The following is a 22369-nucleotide window of genomic DNA, read 5'->3' on the forward strand; positions in this document are numbered from 1 at the left end:
AGGATCATCTAAAGTTTTAGAGGCCACATCAGGATATGTAATACATGCACCACTGATTCAAGTTTAAGTGGACTGCAGGAACTATCTCATCCTAACAAGCAAGTTTCTTTTAGCTGAACTTTTATAAGCATTTAATAATGCTCAGCATAGCAGCTTTTATAGGCCAAAGATCAACTAACAGCACAGAATTAAAAAGCAATTTTTTCATAGTGAAAGCTTTCTTTATCGCCCAAGAACTACTTGTGACCTGACACAGCAGTGCCTATGACTCGACATAAGCACCTGATAACATAAAATCAGTATGAAATTACTCTATAAACACAATTGTTCAAACCCATTTGAATCTACTACTCTCTCTCCAAGAACCAGTAGCTCAGTGATGGCAGACAGAAAACTAAGATATTATTTATAAAATATATATACAAGAAACACATTAAAACAAGAAATTTACAGCTCTAAGTTTTGTATTCACACAATAAAAATGCAACTTACCATCTGTTTATTTCACAAGCTTGTCACGTATTGCCAAGGATCATTTTATCATCTTTATTATGTATTAAAATAACCACTGATTGATTTTAGATTTAAAATTTGGGCATGTAACTACAGGAGGAAAATCAAATTAAGCAAATGCTGGGAAACAGAAACAAGGAATTACATTGTCTATGTATTCACAACTGCATCAGTTTACATAGCAAAAAAAAAATTTCCACAAAGAACTATTTAGGATTAAAGCTATGACTTCCTTTCTCAAAACACTTCAAACACATTACACAGTGCTTTTCACAGTTTTTGGTCTAAGATCCTTATACATACTTCATATTTGTACTGGATGCAGCACAACAGTCAGAAAGCAGCAAATCCATCCTGAACACACCTTCCAAAGTGTCAGATTATGCCTCAAGTCCCTCTGTCAGTATTAGGTGCACATCCCTACCCACTGTAGGCCAAAATTCTCACATTTTATGTTTTGCACACAGATGCTACAAATACAGTTGCAGAGGATAAATCCAAACACTTTAGAGCACAAAGGCAATGAGGGAAAAAAAGCAGAGCAAGAAGACAAAGAAGAGGCAACTTGTTAGAACAGAGCACCCCTTGACAAACAGCTCTTGCTTCCTCAGAGTGCACTAGATTTCCATTTGAACAACCAGAAGCTTGGGTGCATGTGATTTTTTTCTAATTTAGTGCCCAGTGCTCATCTATTGCCTAAGTGCCAAAGATTATCTCTGCTGCTTTTGTGCCTGTTTACTCAGGTTAACTTGGCACTTGGCCTCTTATGCCTGAAAGAGCCACACTGAGAAGTTCTGTCTCACTTTGTTTCTTTGGAAAGCAGCAATGCACAGTCCCTGCTATCACTGCCCTCAGAACAAAGTAGCTGTCAGCCACTTAACTGCCTACAAACTTTTTTCTGAGGATCCAACAGCTGCACTGAAATACAAACACCTTAAAGACACTGTAAAACTTGACAAAAATTCTCCTCAAACATTTAGAAACATCAGTGGCACCGAATGCACTTATGCAAGCCAGACATATAAGTGCTATATGGAATTAATGCTGCTGAGCACTCCAGGGTGCTGCCCACAGAGAAAGGCAAATGTTTAAACATTGCTGGACTTTGTGGCTGCATTACTGACACTACAACCTTTTATGCTTTGGGTGAGGTAGCCAACACAAGGAGAGGGAAAAAACCCAACAACCACAGCCACAATCTCATTTGAAAAAAAAAATCTCACAGCCTATTTTTTACTCAGAAAGACAAACAATGGAGTATAGCTTATCTGCAGCTATTAAACAATACTGAACTATTAAATTATTTGTACCTTTTAAGTAATTTTCAAATATTTTAATAGCTGTTCATGTTTATTTGCTGGTTCATGGTCCAGTCTACTACAGCTACTGAAAAAGCTTTAGGTTTTTTATGCCTTCCTGCCTGGGCTGGGAAGAAAAGAATAAGACAAGAATAAAAATCTGACAAGCTGGAGCAACCAATCTTCACAAGCCACAAATTCATTTGAGATCTGCCTACAGCATGGAACAGTTCTCAAATCCAATCAGTGTTAACCAAAAACCAACCAAACAAAACACCACACCACAAAGACACAGGAGCTTCCAGTGAGGGTAAAAAGTATTTTCTTTTTAATATGCACTTAAGTCACAGTATCTGTTTTGAGATCATTACACCAGGTAACAATTTATTGTATCTCAAAGTATTTTACAAGTGCCCATCTATACCTTGAAGGAGAAGGTAATAACCAAAGGAACCCAAAAGCTGTATTTTCAGAGCAAAAATAAAGCCAGTGACCAACATTCTTTTCATTCATCTGAATCATCAGTAGCACAACACACCATTTTTAAAGATGCAAAAGGCATCACAGTAAGTAAATGAAATCAAAGATGTTGCATTTCAGCGTTTTCCTGGCAGTCCTGATCTGATGCCAGTAGTAAAATGCAACCATAATCTAGTAACACCACTTGAAATTATTTTAGAAATTCTAGACCCAGACCATTTTCAGTGTCTTGCATCACTTTGGAAAAAAGAAATCTTAAAGGAAAAACAATCATTTAATGTAATTTCTATTGACAGAACAGAACGCGTTAAATAAAAAGCAGCTACTGATCAGAACATACTGAAATGAAGACAGACCTGGTGTGTCAGTGGAATTTTAGTTGAAAGCTATGTACTTCAAGACATTACTCAAGTCACAACTCAAGGAAAACTTGAGGGAAAAGAACAGCTGTTGAAGTTTTAATTGTGTCCAAAACCAGGTTACACAGTACATACACACACTCACTCTTTTTGCAGTATTTATCTGCAAGGCTGAAGCTCTGAGATTTCTCCTTCAGGAATAAATTATTTATTATGATACAGTGCACAGAATATGGTGAAACATTTCCTCACTACTCAGAAGACAGACACAGTGCAGAAGTCCATGTCTGAAAATGAGAAATGGAGACGACAGCCTCCTTGCATCTTCATTAGCTGGATCCTTCCTCCTCTTTGGCAGCAGAGGCCTCCATAGAGGCAGCTTCCAAATCTTTGCTGGACTTCTCATCATTTTCATCCTCTTGAGGGTAAAGATCTGGGTATTTTTGCATGCATTCCTGCATGGCACGGAATTGGTCCACACAGTCTGATCCCTTTATTTCTTCTGAGCTATAGTGGAAACAAGAAAAGGCTGACTTGAACTGCTCCCCACAGGGACCACTAGCCATTCCACCCAGACATGGGCAATTCCAATTGATATCTCCATTGGGCAATATCAATCCTGAACAAACAAGAGAGAAGAAAAGTTAATGCACCTTCCAAACATTGATTTCACTCAGTGACAGCTGCTGGGCTGCAGGTGTGAACTCAAGCACTTCTAATGCCATCTTAGTTCTGCAGCTTCAAGGCTGATAAACACCTTTCACCTCCCAGCCAGTCTGTTTCTCCCTCTGATCAGTATAATCCTTTAATAGGCACAAGTGAGATTAGTTCTCTATCCATCTCTGAATTAAGTCCTTCTCCCTGGACTACAGACCACTGAGAATATTCTAAGGGAACTGCAAAACAGATGCAAGTCAAGTCAATCGATCTGCCAGACTGTCAGGCGAACAAGCAAGAATTTAAAATCATTCCATACAAATAGTAAGACTTTAAATCCAGTATTAATACCAGAAACCTTTTAAATCAAATTGAATGGATCCCTTTTTCTTCTTGGTTGAAATAAGCTCCAAAATAGTAACTCACAACTTTCCCCCTTCAAATTTCAATTGCAAAAACAAAAATCAGTGTATTTGTAAAGATTAAGTCATGTGCCACAGAACACAAGGAACAGCAAGCCTGAGAGCAAGCCTGCCTGTCTGGCTGCCAGAAACCAAATTGTACTTTAGAACACAACTGAAAGGAGTTAAGTGTCACTTCAGACTCTAAACTGGAACAGTTGTAAACCTCTGCTCTGGAACAGTTAAAGTCCTGACAGAAATACTTATCTGGTGGACTGGCAAGGTGAAGATTTAATGGCATATGTTCTTCTAGATGGCAACTGATTTATACAAAGAAGGTCAAACATCAAGTTGAAGAACTACTTTCCTCTGATTTTAGAAATTCAATATAACAGACTTGGTCCTGTGGGCTTCTAGAGTCTCTAATGCATTTCTCTAAGGCAATAAATACATCTCCATTTCCTTTCTCTACTGGTATGAACATACACAAGTATGTTCATCTGGGAAAAACAAGAGAACTACTATGCTATAATCCAAAGTGGTTTCTTCTCCACTTGAACACTTTGCTCTCCTCCTCTTTAGCAGACTTTTCTAACTTCATCTCCATGCTGAGTTTCTGCTGAAGCTGACAGCATGTGCATAAACTTTAAATTTAAGCACCTTCCCTTTATAAAGGAGGTATGAAAATACCACTGGAAGACAAAAAAGTTGAATTAATTCTGATTCAAACATGAAATTATATTTAACAACTGATACAACCTGACATTACCTAAAATACTGTCACGGAACTCAATAAACTTATTTCTTGTCTTTGTCCTGTGGATTAAGAAAGTTCCAGACATATATTTCACTCCCAGGTGCAATTCCTTGGACACCAGGCTGCAATATCATGAATCTTGACTGGTACAGCAAAAGCAGCTCAATCCTTTTATTGCTATATTAAAAGAATATTTTATTGTGATTTGCAATTCATCAGAGATGTTCTCTAACTCAGCCAATGCAGCTGAGCAGAAAATTAGAGTCAGTCAAATCTCAGCATTGATCAGACTCTTTTTCATTACGGAAAGTAACAGTGTCCTTAGCATGATTCAGTGAACTGCAGTAATACTGTCATTTTCCATGGACCATGCTTTATTTGGCAAGATGGTTTTGCAAAATATCTGTAATATTCACTGTACTGATAATATACACCCAATCCAATGCATCACAGCATCTTCAGCTGCCTGGAGAAGCAGGACTTCTGAGACAAGAAAATCAGTGGCTGGTGTCAGATTCCTCATTGCCAAGGACGACATAAAGCAGAAAGATGTTAATCATATGGCATAGAAGAAATACAATTTGCTTTGTAAACTAGATTTTGCAGTCCTATATTCCTCCTCACTAATATTAACTAGTCATTTAAGGTCATTTTTCTAGCACTTTAATAAAAAAAACCCCACAATTTGGAATGTTCCTAAAGACACTAGAGCAATAAAATTACTTATAAAATAATTCTCTTAAAATAGATTGGTCCTTTTAGAACCACACCTGCCTTGTAAACATGCAAATCTTACTGTGAGTTATCCCATAAACAAAACATTCTGTGGTATCACAAGATCACTGACCTACACCTATTTTATCACTGATATAGCACCAGTTTCACAAGTTCTGTGCACAGAAACCATGCTTTAGAAAAACAAAACAAAAATACAGACGACTAAAGCAAGCATTTCCTCATTCATAATCACAGCAGAATTCACACATCAATGAGTAAGTCCATCAGCAAGCTTAGAACACAATTAAATCGGAAACAGATTTCATCCATTGCTCTTCCTGAGTTGCAAGCCTGCAACAGATAGGATTACTATTTTTATTAAAATTGAATTCAAACTTCTTTCAAATGCAGCCTGAACCTCACTGATCCAGTGAGTCACAATCTACTTGAACCTGCACTCGTGGAAGAAGAAATAAGCCTGTTTAGATCACTGCAGATGAGGATTTGTGTGAGCAGTTGATTGCTGACATCTCACAACCTAAACTCTCCTGGCTCATGGAAGCTGCTCATGTCATGGGCAAAGGCAGGCCCACCTGCATCTGTGTCAACACTTGTCTTGGACTCGCTGGGATGAAGTCCCACTGCTGTTCTGAGAACAGTTTTTCCCTGTAACATGACAAACACATCCAATAACAAGTTTATCTGCCAGGGATTCACAGTGCAAGATGACAGGAAGCAGGATTAAAAGGGACATCATTAGTCACAGAAACAGTCCTGTACATCTGATCATTCATCAAGTTCTTTCTCACAAGAATGTGGAGTTTGGCTTCATCAGTCCCCTCTAGAAACCACTTTAAAACTGTTTATAAAATCAGATGACAGGAACAAGTCTGGAAAAACTGAAGGGAAAGACCAGCAACAATCTGTGTCTGAGGTCCAATTCTGTAAGTACTTCTATCCAACTTTCCCACCACAGCTGTAACACTAATAAAAACCACTTTGCATGCATAAAACTCATCATTGCCTTCTTCATATAAGCTTAATAAAATAAAAAAATGTTCAAACTGAAGGCAGCCAAGATGTCAGTGAAAACCAGGAATCTTTCATGTTTAAATTCCACCATCTGCAACACATAGGACTAGAAAGATGCTTTACAGTAACAGTATTATTTCAAAACCACTGCAAATGAATCCTTAATTTGTTTCCATCAACCACAGCTGTCAAAAAGCACAGACAGTGAACTGTGATCTTCACTGCAGTATGAAATCCTAACCTGAACTTACTCCGTTTGTCTGCCTTTCCATTTCTCATGGCTTTTTTCTTTCAGTGTTTTTAGCTTAAAGTGAGTCATTAACATTTTGCCTACCAAACTCACCCAGCTGATACATCAACAACAAAATATTGACAGAAATAAGAGCAGTACACAACTGGTTTTTATCCTAAGGGAAACAGAACACAAGTTTTCCTGACCAATCTACTGATTCAAGTAGACTGCTCAAAGACTAATGTCTGTTCATGTCTGGGACAAAATAAGAACTATCAAAAATTACCAAATACCAAACTAGATGTTTATCTCAAGTATGAAAAAGGCCCCTACAACAAAACAAAACCTCAAACACAAGTTTGAGGTGTATTAGAAAATAATGTAGATTATGGCAGGTGTATATAATGCACCTGTTCTTTCCCAGATATGACTGGTCTCTTTGACAGAGCAGAGTCCTTACAAAAAGAGCCCTTACAGTTAATTATACAACACAATTTGAACCAAGTCTTCTATTGCAAGTAGAAGCTAAATTAGAAAAGCCTGCATGTTACATTAGGTACAGGAAAACCCTTCCCAATTTTCTTTTAAATAAAAGCCATGCAAGCCAGAGCTTCAGCATTTCAACATATTCCAAACCATTTTACCCATGTCTTTCCTGCCCATAAGCTCCATCCCTACTGCTACATTCTGTGATATGTCCATTTTCTCTCCTCTGATCTAATGCACTGTAGCCCTGGGTCATTCATGAGGTTTTTCAGACTTAAAAACACAGCAGTAATTTACGACATACTAAGAAGAAAACTCAACAAACTAACAAACAAAATCACACAACAAGAAATCCTCATCCAAACTGATTGACAGTACCAAAACATAGTTTATAGTTTCTCATTTTGAATCCCACAGACACACACTGTCACTGTAAGGTGACATAAAAAGCTCCTGGCTTTCCCTCTTTCCTCTCGGATCTAGTGCTGAGGAAGAAAGTGACCTGACATTCTGTAAGTGCAGGACTGCTAGGAAACAAACCACTACCCAAATATATGTGACACCAGCACATCAACAGACTTACCAGTGCAAGTGAGAAAAGCTTTTGGATATATAACTGACTACATACAGCTGTAATGAAAGCAGATAAATTCAGTAACATTTCCACACAAACCTATGTACGAAAAAAGTTAATTTTAATGACGTAGGAAGGTGTGGTTCAAATTACAGTACACACCACATCAGCTAACAATGAGACCCTGTGAGCTCCAGCTGCTAAACTGCTTAAATGCTGCCCTCTAAAGGTCTCTGAGACACTTGAGAAATAATAACTTTCTAACTAAGTTTCAAAGTCTGAAGAATTTGCTTCAGTTGAGCTGAAAACAATGAAATCCCTTCACACAAAGTGAAGAGACCAAAAGATCTGCAAACATAGAGGCAATTAGAAAAAAAAAAATTAACCTAAACTCACATTTTCATGATAATTATTAACCCAGGGCAAAATGTATTAAATCATCATTATTGGAAGTATATTTCATTTACTCATTATTTAAAATACACAACCAAAATATTGTAAGTCTTGGTCTCAGAAGTGTTCTGCTCTCTTAAATCTCTATTTGCAGGTCAGATATACTTTGTACAAGAACTGTAATCTTCATGAAAACTTTTATCTTTTCAAGGCACGATGATTATGGTTGAAAACTCAATAATTTTAACTTACCCATCATGTGGCACTTACAGATATGGATTATATTGCTACCATTATAGTATTAGCCAGATATTGATTTATATTAAATCAGATATTCAGAGATTGCCATATTAGGCAATTTCAGCTGCTCACAGACAAGTGAGCAGCTCACATCAATGACAATAATATGTAACTCACTCCAGCTTCTCTGAAAATTGCCTGCTGTTACCTAAAATAGAGGAAAAATGATCATAATTTTCACTTGATTAGGCTCAAACTTTATTAATAAAAGGAAAAGGTATCCCTCCATATCTCTGACCACTAATCAAAACTAAAAGCCATCAACTGATTATCTGAACAGGCCTCTAAGAAAAATCATTACAAGTGTAGAAAAATAAATACTGGAAGAAAATGTGTCATTAGTGATGTCCTAACCTGGCAGTTAAAACTGCCAAGGGTTTGGGTATTTACTGCATAACCAGTTGCCCTCAGACTTTAATATGCTTAAGTTTTTCTAATTCATTCTAATTTTGTGTTGGATTTCTGTATGATGTAACACCCCTTACTTCTGTTCTTCTGCTCACTACTGACCTTGTTCTTCATAGGGGTCATCTGGGTCATCTGCAACCAGCTCAGCACTGCTCGGTGTCTCATGGTCCTCCTTGGTTGCAAATATTATTCTGTCCTTTCCTACCATGGAGGACACAAGAAGCAAAAGTTCAGAGAAATCTCAGACAGAAAAGAGTCATTTACAAAACTGCTGTACACCACAAGGTAATGAGACTTTCAATGTGATTCAATAATATTGAGAATGAACTGCTGTACTTAACAATCACCTTCAATGAGAACAGTTACTAGTTCAGAGGAACACATACACACTGAAATTCTGTTATTCTAAAGCTCCAATTTTCATAGCAATGTCCTGTAATAAACAGTACAATTCACTAAACTGCTAAGTTAAAAAGCTGTTTCAAAACAAACTCAAATTACTCCAACACCAGGACTAACACAGGTGACAGGTTTGGAATAAAAAAAAAAAAAGTGAAATTATAATAAATAGAAGTAAAGTGTTCCACAGGAACTTATTAATAACAGAGGTTTTTGCTAAAGACTAGTGTAGTATTTTACACTAATTATAATTATCTGAAACAAAAACTGAGGACAGCCATCACCATATAGAACTAACTACACTGAAAGGTGCTGTGAACATTACAAGGGATGGAAATCCAATGGAGCAAATTTCCTGCTCTTGATTTAACTAAATAGCAAGGTCAGGGGAGGCTTGGCTGGAAACTTCAGTAGTTTTAGTTTTCTAACAACCCTGCAAAGCTGTAACACACTCTGAGTGTGGAAAAAATTGTAAATTCCCCAAGAATTCTCCAAATTCATACAGGCCACTACTGTAACTTGGCATATGAGAAATTAGAATCTTCTGGCCCCTCAGTGTGACCTCAGCCAGCAGATGTTCAGTAACTTAACCTTGCTGAGTAACCATGCATTTAAACACATCTGAAAAACATATAAATCTAACACCTTTTAAAAAACAGAAACAGTTTTCTGACAACTCTGCACTGTACTCCAGCAAACTTTACAATGTGGAATGTTCGGTCATTTATTATATGAAGGGAGCTAGAAACACATGAACTCTAACCCCGTCACTGCAATGCTGTAGGGTTGCATAAAGCAACTTACAGATCTTGCAAAATTAAACAAAGCACAACATAAAGTGTAAAAGAGGTCCATACATTATGAGCACCTCAATACAGCTCATAGTATGTGGCCAAGTTTGTAACATAAAAATGGCATTTAGAACTATTGGCGCTTTTTTTCCAGTCTGAAACGTTACATTCAGCCACTTCACATGACTTAAGAGAGCAAGGATCTTTATATATATATGTAGATATAGACATTTACCTACGCATCTCCCACTTTTAGAGGTGGTCAAGCCTCATAAATACCACCACCTGTACAACACGATACAGATATAGTAAAGCTCGCAGTCTACCGCCCCGTCCATCGACCTTCAAAAGGCAAAACCCCACACCTCTGGCCACTCAGCTAGGCTGGGATAAATGCATCCCCTGCGGGCAGCAGGCGCTCCGCGGCCGGGAGCTGCCCTGCCCGCCCGCCTCAGCCACACACGGTCCCGGCGGGCACCTCCGGCCGCTCCGGGCCCGCCGCGGGGCCTCGCCGTCCCCACACGCCCGGGACCGCGCTGCCGCCTCATGGCCCCGCCGCCCTTCCCGCCCTCCGTGAGGAGAAAGGTCGCGGCGGGAGCAGAGGCAGCGCTGCCGCGGCCACACAGGGACCGGGGGTGGCTGCCGCGCCTCCTCTCTGCTCCGGCTGCGCCTGCCCCTCAGGGAAACGGGCGGTCACCCCGCGGCGCACCCACCCCCGCCCGCCTCACAGCGAGCCCGCCCGGCGGGGTGACATTGTGAGGACACTCGGGCGCACCTTCCTGCCTGCAGTAGGACATGGCGGAGCCGGCCGGTGTCTTCCTCCGCAGCGCGCCGCACACGGGCCCCGCCGCTCCGCTCCTGCCGTCCCGCCAGCACCGCTCGGGCAGCGCCGCGCCGCCGCTCCACGCCGCGACCTCCCGCCTCCGGAAGCGCCTTCCCGGCCCCGAGGCGGCCGCTGACGCACCTCCTGCCGGCCACGGGGCTCCGCCAGGCCCGGCCCCGCCGCACTACAGCTCCCGCCTGCCCCGCGCCCGGCCGCAGGGCGGAGAGACAGGGAGGCGGGAAGGGAAGGAGGAAGGAAGGGCTTGCCCGCCGCGGCGAGAACTACGCGTCCCGGCGTGCGCCGCTGCGGGCGGGGAGCGGCTCGGGAGCCCTGAGGCGGATGAGGGCGAGGCTGGCGGTGCGCGGCTCTGGCGGTCTCTGAGTTGAGGTTCCAGGGGGAGTGAGAGGCTCAGGATGTCGAGGAATGTAAGTGCTGCTCGCTCCGGCCTCGCCGCTGCTCCGTGCGGTGTCCGCCCGGCTTGGCCCGCTCGCCCCCGATGTGCCCGGGCTGCGGCCAGGGCCCTGTGCCGGTCGCAGCCCGCCATGCATCTCCAAATGAGCTAGATGAGAGGGACGGTGTGTGCTAATTTACTAAAAACTCGATGGGTGAAGGTGTGGGTGTTAATGTCTTTGAAATGGGTCTTAGTGCCTACTGACTTTGGGCAGCAGGTTGGTTGCCGAGCTGAGACAGCTTGGCTCCTGACACAGAAAGTGGCTCTGCACAAGCCTGAACTCCCGAACTTTGGGGTAAAACAGTAGGTTCAAGGTGGGGGATATGTGGGAGGCGGTTCGGGAAGGCTCTGTCTACCTTTTGAGTAGCCAGTGGGGAAAGGAAAAGGACAATATGCGGCTAGGAGTTCAGGATGAAAGGAGGCTGTGCCCTCCGAAACCTCGAGAGAGAAAACTCCAGGTGGGGTTTTCTCCCTCTATTCGAATAAAATTGCAGGACTTCTCTGTCTCCTCTATGCACACTGGCTTTTCGTAGCGTGATTTTCCGTGCACAGAGGAGTGCCGTGTCCTGCCTTGGCTGCGTTGGATTTGGTAACCCCACAAGCTGTGTATGCACAGATAAACCCCTGGGCTCTCATGTTAGCCCTGTGCCTTGTTTTGAGTTATTGTTACCCTGGATATAATTATTTTAGACTGTGCAGGCACTTTTTTTACTGGCGAGGTGAATCATAATTTGTTATTTATAGCAGTGTTTTAGCTGGTCAGGAATTCAGGGCTATTACTCATTTTGCCATGGCCTGAATGCAGGGCGTGGACTCCAAATACAGAACCTGGAGGCAGACCGAAGAAAGCTTGAACGTGTAGAACCACTATAATAGAAATTGAGGTTTTTTTCTAGCAGGCTGGAGTTTTATTTATTGAATATGTTTCTGGTATCAAAAGTGTGGTAAGGTATTTAGTCAGTGTGGGAAAGTTTTGGTCCAAGGCAAGGGGTTCTGGGCTGTAGGACAGCAGTGCTAACAAAGTTAGAAGACTTGTTTTGAAACAGAATGCTTTCCCCTTTCACACCAGTATTGCACTTTTGGTTTATTTTCAGCAGTTCTCTGACCCAGGCAGCAGCAGAAAAGAGCATGTTAAAGTCACAAGTGAGCCCAAACCAGGGTTCCTGGAGCGGCTCAGTGAGACCTCTGGAGGCATGTTGATTGGACTTGTGACGTTTCTTCTGGCTTTCTACGTTCTTTTTACCAATGAAGTAAGTGCAATACTGTCAGTGTTTGTGCACAGCATTATTACTTGACCCATGAGAAGAGGAGGTTTGGTCTGGGGACCTGGTGCTTATGCTCGGGATATAACAGAAAAGTGAAATCACAGGCCACAGGTAGTATTTCTCTGAAACTAGGCAGAGACAGTAGCAGTGTGTGATAGAGATAAGCTCCAAAGCTTGTAAACTGATGATGAAACAGCCTGTGCTAAGAGGGTTGCATGAGCCAGCCCTCTTTTTTTCTTGAGATAACAAAAGGTCCTCATTTCTAGTGGTGTTATAATTACTTTAAAGAAATTCATACCCCATGTTGCAAAATTGGAGTAGTTATTTATTTGTTTTTTCTCAGTATTATTTCTTGGTTTTATATACAATAAAAAAAAAAGTAAGCCAGGAATCTTAAGATCCTACCATTGAAAACATACTTGTTTTGGTAATTTTTGAGTGGAGAGCAGAATTCTGTGGATTTTCACTTAGAGACTTCTTTTCATACCTCTACAAGAAGAAAAATAACTACTCAAAATTTTGATGACTTTGCAGAAAAAAAGCACATCAGGATATGATGGTGAGGCAGGGAAAACTTTTCCCAAGGAGCCAATATAGCTGTGTGGAAAATTAACTGTAATTTGTATCATTTTTGCAGTTATGCAGCAATGATGAACAAGGTAAGAGCTGCAGAGCAGTAAGTTTGGATCCATGTAGGAGGAATTTGGGTCTGTTTGAGAAGCTTAGTTGGTGTTAGTGGTCCTGCTGCCTGGCTGAGAAGTACTGCCCCAAACTGGCTCAGACAGAGAATGGAGAAGTAGAGGTTTGTTTCCAAAATATGCCTTGGGCTGAATATACAAGCATTCCTTGTGGTCATCAGTTCACTTGTCTGCTAACCTTGTTCACAAAGTGCTGCTGTGATGTTGATTCTCCACAAGCTGATTTCTGTTTTCTTTGTTGCAGGGACGAGCTTTAAGGACAGCCAGGTCTCTTGATGAGGGGCTTTCTCTTGTGGTCCCTCTTGACAGCATCCACAGCATCTCTCAGCAGAATGAGGGGAGATTGGTGCACTTGGCTGGAGCTCTGAGTACATCTAAGGTAAATAAAATAGAATCTTGAAGATATGAGTATTTCAAGCTTGGAGGGAAGGAAAAGTCTTTGCCAATTAAAGTTTTGTTTGATATCCAGGAAAAAAACATGGATTTTCTCCTCCTCTGTGCATTGGCAGCTACCACTCAAGCTCTGGTTCTTGGCCTGGAATCAGGGAGATGCTGAATGGCCTTGCACTCCCTTCTTCAAGCCAAGTTCTAGCTGTGTTTACCCTCAAGCTGCCTTTCATGGATAATTTCAATTGCCATTTGTGTAGGGAACCTGTTGTGTGTTATGATATTGTTGAGCCTTCAGGCTCTTGCAGCACAGGAGCTCTGCAAGTTTTTACTTTTCAGTCGTGGTAACATTTTCCATGGTCCACCATGGACATTGCTGAAGGTAACTCAGCACCTTCCAGCAAAACAGAATGTCCTGGTTTAAACACTGAGAACTGTAAACCCATAGTCAGCAGTTCTAGTTTCATTCTTCACTATGACAATAACTTTTGATTATGATTCTTCGGGTCACATTTGCCAGAGACATTCATTTTTGTCTTTCAAACATTTATACTGTGTTCACCTGTGTGTGAGATAGTGCTAGCTGTGAGATATGTAAATAGTAACAGTGAGATATGTAAATATTAACAGTGAGATATGTAAATAGTTTCAGTAGTAAAAGTACAGTGTTTGAGGCTGTGAGGTACAGCATTTAGACTGACTTGTGTTTTCTTTAATTTTTGCACAGCCTTTGTTTGACCCCAGCTATGGGCTCTCCATCCAAGCTGTCAAACTTAAGCGTAATGTGGAAATGTACCAGTGGGTTGAATATGAAGACTCAAAGTAAGTGAAAGTAATCTTTAAAAGTAGTTTGAGGCTGTTGTGTTACCAGGATCCTATCACAATTTTTTCTTTCCTTATAGCAAAGGGAAAAATAAAATCCAAATTAAAAAACCCTCTTCATAGCAAGAGAATTCTAGAGCTCTTGGATTTTTTTTCATTTAGAGAATCACTTTAATTTCCTTGAGAAATTAAAGTGCTCTGCTAATAGTTGCAACCCAAATAGGGAAAACCTTCTTGCTATTGCTAATATTCCACTGATGGTAGTATGTATTATGTAGGTGTGACTGCACAGAATTTATATTCCAAATGTCTTTCATGTCATATAAAAAAAAGGCCAGAGGTAGTGAAGGTGTGAAAAATGATTTCTCAGTTTTAGCATGCTTATGGTGCAGCATCTGTTAGAGACTTGATTTGGCCAGTTTATCTCACTGTATTTAATTCTGGTTGTTCCTCATCAATCTAGTTAGCACCTCCTTGTACAAAATATGGGAATAAAAAGGCTGTGGCTGTTGAGCATTTGTGTACAGTTTTCTCCTGGTACAGAAAAATCTCTGTCTTCAGAACAGGTAGTTCAGAGAAGAGTTAGATGATGTAAAAGTCTGTGTTGCCAGAGATCTGTCTGTGCATTTCATTGGTGAAGTGTGTTCTGCCCTGAGCAGGGGTGTGTGTGCACTGGTTTGGTTCTCATCCCAGCCCTTTTTCTCTGCAGGGAATATGAGGAGGACGGTGAGATTAAGAAAGAGACAAAGTATTCATACAGTAAGTTGATCAACAGAAAGTCCCTTTTATGCATGTAACTTTAAGCTTTTGTGTGTGTGTGTGTGTATTTTGATTTTTATTTCCTGAGGTGACTGAGGTGAAAGGAGATGTGTTGTCAGCAAGCAAGGGCTACAGAAAATCTGAGTCTTGCTTTGAAACCCCTAAAAGTTCAGAAGAACATCCAGGGATAGGATGCTTCAGAAATAGGGCCCATAAGGTCCTCAACGACCAGTGATGGGAGTATGTTTGAAGCTCTACCTAAGATTACACTTCAGACATGGAGTAATTGGGAATATGTCAGCTCTGAGCAGAGGAGAATAGACAGGGAAAAGCAGGTTAGCCCAGCCTGTAAGGGAGCCTGTTGAGAACCTGTTTAGATGCTGATACCAGCCAGTGAAAACCACCAGCACCTTCTGATGTACCCTGTGGCTTTTGCCAAGTGCTTTTTTGGCAGGAGCAGAGCTGAGTGCGTTGTTCTGATCTACCCAGTGACAGAAAAGCACTCTGAGTCATTGTGTGTTTGGAGATTGGCCTCTGTGCTTCATTTAGCTCTGATCAAAGCACATGGATGTGTAGTGTGGGTGTGCAGCAGTTTCTGGGTGTGATCATATAAAACTGCTCAACTGAGTGAAGCATGGGGACCCTGTGCCATGGAGGTACATGAGGGGCAAAGCTGCTGGTTGTGAGCCATGAAAAACAGGCTCATGGTGATAGGGAACAAAAAGAAATGCCATCTAAAAAATCAGCTGTCCTCTCAAGATTGATGGATTCTGTCCCAAAAATGTCTATGTATGCCAGCCATGGACCACACAGCTGCTTGATTACTCTCCCCTCAGCAGGACTGGGCAAGAAATTGGGAATAACAGGAGTGAAGGACAGGTTGAAAGAAATATAAGGAGATGGGTTTCCAATTACAAACCTTAGGGAAATTTTATGATCAATAAAAATAAATATTTAATTACTGACTTGTGTATTGGCAAATCACATTTGGACTCAACCTTTCCTGGGCTCAAGTTCACTCCAGACTCCTCTCCCTTTGCCCCCTGCTCCTTGTTATCACAAAGCCAGTTTATTCCCAAAGAGCGGAGCCAGGAATCAAAGCCTGATCATGGAAGATGCCAAAAAAAAAAAGCTGAGCAAAGTTGAGTTACAATTTTATCCCAAAAATACCTTTTTTCACCCTAAATTCTGCCCTTCCCTGCTAACATGCTAGGAGGAGGGATCTGTGTATCAGTACAATGACAGACATTGATGTCAGCAGTATTACTAAAAGTGTAACCTAGAACTAAATGATTGAGAGGTGTTTTCAGTAACTGAGATCTGAGTGTCCTTTACTCAACCTTATCATTCTGTTTAGATACAGAGTGGAAATCAGAAGTTGTGAACAGCAGAAACTTTGATCGAGAAATTGGACACAAAAACCCGAGGTGAGGCACCATCTGGCACAGTCCCCCTGAACTCTGTCACTGGATCTGAGCAACTATGAAAACTAAATGACTGATTTCATAACAGAATACAGTAAATGGAAACTGCTGCTCTTTTGGTAGTTGGGAGAATGAAGGCATAAAGAACTTAGAGCAGCTCCAAGAGTGATGCCTTAACTTGTTTTTATGGCTCCAGCAGTATACAGTCTAGACAGTCTCTTGATGGATTTGTTTTCACATCATGACAGTCATTTAGCTCTTTGAGTTTCTCCTGATATTTGCCCCAGTACCTTTTCTGTTCTATATATTACATACTGCAAATCAAGAGTTTGATCATAATTCTGGGACTAATCAGGGACTCTCTCTGTTCCTCAGTGCCATGGCTGTGGAGTCTTTCACTGCTGTTTCTCCTAACGTCCAGGTTGGCAGCTTTGTTCTTTCCAAGGGTAAGGGTTGTTTTGTACTGGCTTTGTGTCTGCTGTTGCATCAGCAGTGGACTTTGGTTCTTTCCACAATAGCTGTCATGTCAAGTGATAATCAGGAAGCCAGCCAGCAAATTGGCCATTCCAGGTTAGACACTGGGCCTCAGCTTGGTGCTTTGTTCTGCTTAGGTCTCGTGGATAGAATTGATGATTTCAAGCAGCTGAGCTTGTCACACCTGGAGGATCCCCATGCTGATGTTACCCGAAGAGAAAATTATTTCTATCACAGTGACAACCCCAGGCGTCCAGAGGTAAGATGGGAAAGATAAACTAAAGCAGTGATTACCTGTGTGTGAAAAAGAAATTGGGGCATGTCTTATTTCTGTTGAAATGTACAGAAAATGGAGTGCAGACCATCACATAGGATGACTCCCTTAGTGCAGCCCTAGGGAATGAGTGCTTCTCTTGCAGAAAGCTTCCAGTTCACTTCTTTATACTCTGTTTTCATGAGTCTGCTGTGCTTTTAGGGATGGTGCTGGGAGGTGGGTTCCACCTCAGCCTTGCTGGATTGAGGAGTACAAACAGCTTGTTGTCACATTGTGCTGCCTGCCCTGTTTTGCCAAAAGATGGAATGATGAGGGATGAACAAAGCATATCATGTGTTCCTGCAGCTTAATCAGAGGGGATATTACAAAACAACATTTCAGCTCTCATGTTTCAGTGGCCAGCTAGCCCTGAAAAAAGGACAGCTTGGAAATCATTCTGGCTATCTCTTGCTTGACATAAATGTTCAGAAAAAGTGTTGATAAATAAAGGATGTTCCTGTGCTCAGTTGTCTTTCCTGTGATTCCCCTTTGTAAAACAATCTTTCTTGACTTCTAATCTTCTCTTGTTTGTAGGTGGGAGACCTTCGTGTCTCTTTCTTCTATGCAGGTCTGAGTGAAGATGATCCCCATTTGGGCTCTGCTGACAGGGTGAGTCTTCAGCTGTTTCTGTATTTTGCAACTCTGTTCCCGCCTCAGAAACCAGTAAATATTTTTCCCTCTCTGCCAAGGTGACTGTGATTGCTCGGCAGCGAGGTGATCAGCTGGTTCCATATCATACCAAGTCTGGAGATGTTCTGGAGATTCTGTACCCTGGGGACCTCTCTGTGGAGGTGAGATACCACATTCTTCTAGTGAGGGGTTAAAACTTGAGGTGGTAGTGCAGAAGCAGCAGAAGATGAAGCTCTTACTCTCCTTCAGACCTGCTCCAGAGGAGGAGATACTCATATAAACGTTGGCTTTTCTCTCTCTTTCTTGGACAACTGGTTGTAGCCTGTGTTTGCTTCCAGGTTTCTGCACATTCTGGCTGTTTTCTTGAAGGATTGTTTCTGTGCCCTCTCATTTTGTTTTTATTTGCTCCTTGATTGTTTCCCACTTACACATGCAAGCACATGCTTTTGAACAGGTCACATGTAAAAATAGTAAAAATCAGGGTTTAGTTAAATAAACCATTAGAGTTATTCTCTCTTCAGCTCCTAATAACAGGAGTTTAGGCTTGTTTGAAATGTTTATTACTGTTCTGGCTGAGAAAGAACCTTCAGGCAGAGCATTATGCTTCAATAAATCCTGCATGCTTCAGCAATTTGGTGATTCATTTACTTCTTTTAGTAGGTTTGTTTCCGTTAATGATTGTTCCATGCCCTGCTGCAAAGAAAAACAGATGTCAGGAGTTTACAGGTGCTCCCAAAAGCAGTTAGAAAACCTTTGTTCTGACTTGAAAGAGTAGCAGCAGAATCAACCTTCTGCTGTAAGCTCCAAATCTTCATTAGACAGAATTCTGTTTCATTGAAAATGAACTGGTTACAAATAAATAATACATTGAATACTTGCATGTGCAAATAGTCAGTCAGTCTTACACATCTCTTACCATTTAGTGCTTTCTAATGTCCCAGCCATCTTCATGTGAACATTTTGTTGAGCCAGAGGGTCACAGAGCCCATCTTGAAAAGAATCTTAATCAGAATTTGTGCAAAGAGATGTTTTACTTTGCCTCATAAAATGCACACATACCTTTTAGGTTTCTTCCCTGTATCCAGCTTGCTCTCTTTCACACCTTTCCCTCAGCCATCAGTGGATATTATTGCCTCTTCTCTCTTCCTTCAGAGTGAAGTCAGACTCTTCCTTCCTTATGACAGTTACTTATTAGTGTCTTATTTTCCACAGGAAGGAGAATGTGTCCAATTTCAGCAATTTCAACTGGGTGCTTTCTGCCTGTGTTGAATGGTGCTTTTTAGGTTGTTTTAATTATGAGAAGTGCCAGTTTCCCCCATGCTGCACTGTTCAGTCTATTGCAGTGTACTGCCATACTGCACAGACCTTGCAGAATGAGCTGCAATGTATTTTCTGCAAGAGAAATTGTACTCCTAAAATGCTCTTAGCTCTGCATGGCTCATAATGTACTGGAATTAAGAGGATCTTGAAAAAGAACAAGAAATAGGCTGCATGTGGTGGTGTTTGCTTTCAGGAGGTGTTTCAGAAGGAGCAGGAGGGTAACACCATGAAGACCTGGGCCCTCCGTGCAGCTGGCTGGCTCTCAATGTTTGTGGGCATCAGCCTGATGACCAGGATCTTTTACACATTAGGTAAGTTTTTCACAGACTGGTAAAATGATCTAGGAACAAGATCATGGCCTCTAGGGAGTTAATTCATTTGGAGATCAGGAGAAATCTGTTTTGAACTCAGATTTTATTTGATCTGAAAAGTCACTGCAGGTAAACAGGACCACAAAACCAAGTGGATGCTTTGTGAACATTACCAAAACCCCACACAAATAACTTTTACCAGTCTCAGAAGATCCCAGCCCAGTACTTACCAAAATAAAAAGCTAAGGCATGTGTTGGGCTGATTCTTTCAAATCTAACTCAAGGTGCTGCAGTACAAATACTTTCTGCACCCACACACAACTGGTCTCCCCAACAAGTCCTAATCAGCAGTTGTATTGAAATATTTTTTTGTGTCTGGTTATTCTACACTATTGTAAACAAACAGCAAAAAAAGTTTTTGTTTATTCTTTCAATATAGAAAATGCTGGAGTAAAACCAGAAGAACAATGCCTCAAACTTGCATAAACTTCAGACATCAAAGATATCATTCACTTTGTAGATGTGAACCTTTTTTTTTTTCTGATTTATTTATCCATATACATGCTGCTCCAAAATTTATTATTGCCAGAAAGGAATTCTTGTGCTAGCAGCTTGTACCATTTGCTCTAGACTTGCTCTATAGCTGCAGCGTTGTCTGTCTCCTCTGCCTCTCAAGCCTTGGACAAATCTTCAGACTTCATTTTGGATTACTTCCTGTGTGAAGAGATGAGGATAGCATTGCCTTATATGTTTAGCTGTTGCTTAATGATCAAGTGTCTTGATGATGCTCTGCTGAAGTGCCTAATCCAGTGCTCTGGATAAATAATTTGAGTCTGTCTTGTGATTGCAGCTGTTAGGGTGCACATCCTAGGCATGAATCAGACTTCTTCTTAAACTCATCTTGCCAACTGCTGCATGCCATGTTTCATTCTCCCTGCAGTGGACTGGTTTCCTGTGGTGAGGGAGCTGGTGAGCGTTGGCCTGAAGGTGTTTGCAGTGTGTGTGGCCAGCTCGCTGTCCCTGCTGACCATCTCCGTGGGCTGGCTCTTCTACCGCCCACTCTGGGCCCTGCTCCTGATGCTGCTCTCTGCTGTCCCCATCCTGGTGGCCAGGACCCGTGTTCTGCCCAAGAAGCAGCAGTGACAAGGAAGTGCTCTGGTCTTGAGCTGAGTCCTGGTTAGAACCTTCCCAAGTGCATTTCTGCCCGGTTCCTGCAGCAAGCTTACAGCGAATCACAGCTCAGCAGCGAGCACTGAAAGCTGGGGAGGGGGCTTGGGTGGGATTATTGGTACATGTTATCCACAGGACTATAGGATGCTGTTTGTGGGAAGTCAGTGACACCAGCTTTGCGGAAAAAAGCATTTTAGGTGTGGGTATTGATGGTAAGTTAGTGAACAAGCAGATTTATACCTCTTACTGCTTAGTAATTCCCCCTGATTTGAGAACTGGCAAGTCCTTGCTGGGTGGGGCACCTTGTGTGTTTGGGAGAAAGTGCCAGCTGCATCCCATGGACTCTGGTTACATGTCCTTGGGAAATGCATGTGCCTGCCTGCCTCTGACAAACCCTCCCTCTGCTGCCTTTCCTGGTTTGCACAGTCAGGAACACTCCTTTGGCTGGTGTGTTTGACAGTGCACGTGTTCAAAGGGAAAACATAGCTTAGGTGAATTTCACAGAATACTCATGTAAACTCTGCTTTTGGACTGAGGATTTTCAAAGTCATTGATGCAATGAGTGGCCAGGTTAGCAGTGCTCTGAGGTTGGGCAGATTTATCAGGACACATTGATTTCCCCCATGTTTTAAGTGTCTGAACTTGGTTAAGCATCCAAAATTATAGCCTGGACTATATCAGAACAGTTTCAAAAATTTCACTTCAAATTGCACTTAAAGGGGTACTCACAGGTCATTCACATGTAAATAAAAAACCTACTGCCTTGGAACAACATTGACTTTTATAACTGAATGTGTAGTCTAAAATAGTTGGGGTTTTTTTTTGCTGTGTATACTGTTCCTTTCTTTAATTTCACTTAGTAAGGACAATGAACATACTCTGGGAAATTAAGTAATGGAAACATTTTTGTCTTATTAGTTTTCATAGATTTTAGTAGCCTAAATTGGTAGTTTTGTATCTTGTTAGAGGAATGCCTTGTAGTGTTGTGATGGCTCATGTTTATCTGCTGTAACCAGTACTTGAGGTTAGAGACACCCTAAAGTCTCTCCAGCAAACTAGAGTCTGGCTTCCAGATGGAGCCCCCTACACTACTGTTTTGGAGTTTTTGTAAATATACGCAGTTCAGTACAAAAATAATGTTTTCTATTATGACATCTACTTATGACCATCAGAGGAGTGTTCTCTGTACCAAAGGAATTTGACTTGAACATACACAGAAGTAAACATTTGCCAGAAATGATATTGAAATAGAAATCTGAGTTAGAAATCATAAATGTTTTGAGAATTTGTAATGACTTTTTTAGTCCTAATTACTTTCATTCTTTTGGTATTTGAATAGTCAGTTTGGTCTCACAGCTCTGTCTTGGTAAAACGAGCAGGGAGTGAAAGGGCAGGTGCAGGAGCTGGCCTGGTGCATGCCTGGTGTGTGGCAGTGGTGCTGCACAGCCTTCCTGCTGCTCAGAACACCTGCTCATGCTCCAGCAGTCAGGAACTGTGCTCCACAGGGGAGAGAAACTCTTCTTGAACTGCTGCTGTTCTGCCCATGATGCAGAATACTGACCAGCATTACTTATTGGAAATGAAGAGACAATTTTCTACTGAAGTGCTGAGCTTTTGTATATTTAATAAAATACTGTTTTCCAAAGGTTGGTCTGTAGGCTTTTTTACTAAATTCAAGTATTGCATGTTTTATATCCAGGAATAATGTAATGTCCAGGTAGTTTG

At 41.5% G+C, this 22369-nt stretch overlaps 2 protein-coding genes across 3 annotated transcripts; one reads left to right on the forward strand and one right to left on the reverse strand.

The window, feature by feature from the left end:
• Positions 1-2124: 2124 nt before the first annotated feature.
• Positions 2125-10762, reverse strand: CHCHD4 (coiled-coil-helix-coiled-coil-helix domain containing 4). Its single transcript, XM_058812914.1, has 3 exons — positions 10573-10762; positions 8710-8808; positions 2125-3269 (listed from the first exon to the last, which is right to left on the reverse strand). The coding sequence occupies exons 1-3, from the start codon at positions 10592-10594 to the stop codon at positions 2980-2982; spliced, it is 411 nt and encodes a 136-aa protein (XP_058668897.1). The 5' UTR covers positions 10595-10762; the 3' UTR covers positions 2125-2979.
• A 66-nt stretch (positions 10763-10828) lies between these two features.
• On the forward strand, positions 10829-22282 carry TMEM43 (transmembrane protein 43). 2 transcript variants are annotated; one of them, XM_058812845.1, is made up of 12 exons: positions 10829-11045; positions 12166-12321; positions 13279-13413; positions 14149-14243; positions 14953-15002; positions 16360-16429; positions 16802-16872; positions 17038-17159; positions 17748-17822; positions 17903-18004; positions 19357-19474; positions 20415-22282. In XM_058812845.1, the coding sequence occupies exons 1-12, from the start codon at positions 11034-11036 to the stop codon at positions 20615-20617; spliced, it is 1209 nt and encodes a 402-aa protein (XP_058668828.1). In that variant the 5' UTR covers positions 10829-11033; the 3' UTR covers positions 20618-22282. The 2 variants fall into 2 exon arrangements, with proteins under 2 accessions (XP_058668828.1, XP_058668831.1); XM_058812848.1 differs by having other exon boundaries at positions 10897-11045; positions 12169-12321.
• Positions 22283-22369: the final 87 nt, after the last annotated feature.

This window comes from Ammospiza caudacuta, chromosome 12 (genome assembly GCF_027887145.1).
Source record: "Ammospiza caudacuta isolate bAmmCau1 chromosome 12, bAmmCau1.pri, whole genome shotgun sequence".
Classification (NCBI taxonomy): Eukaryota; Metazoa; Chordata; class Aves; order Passeriformes; family Passerellidae; genus Ammospiza; species Ammospiza caudacuta.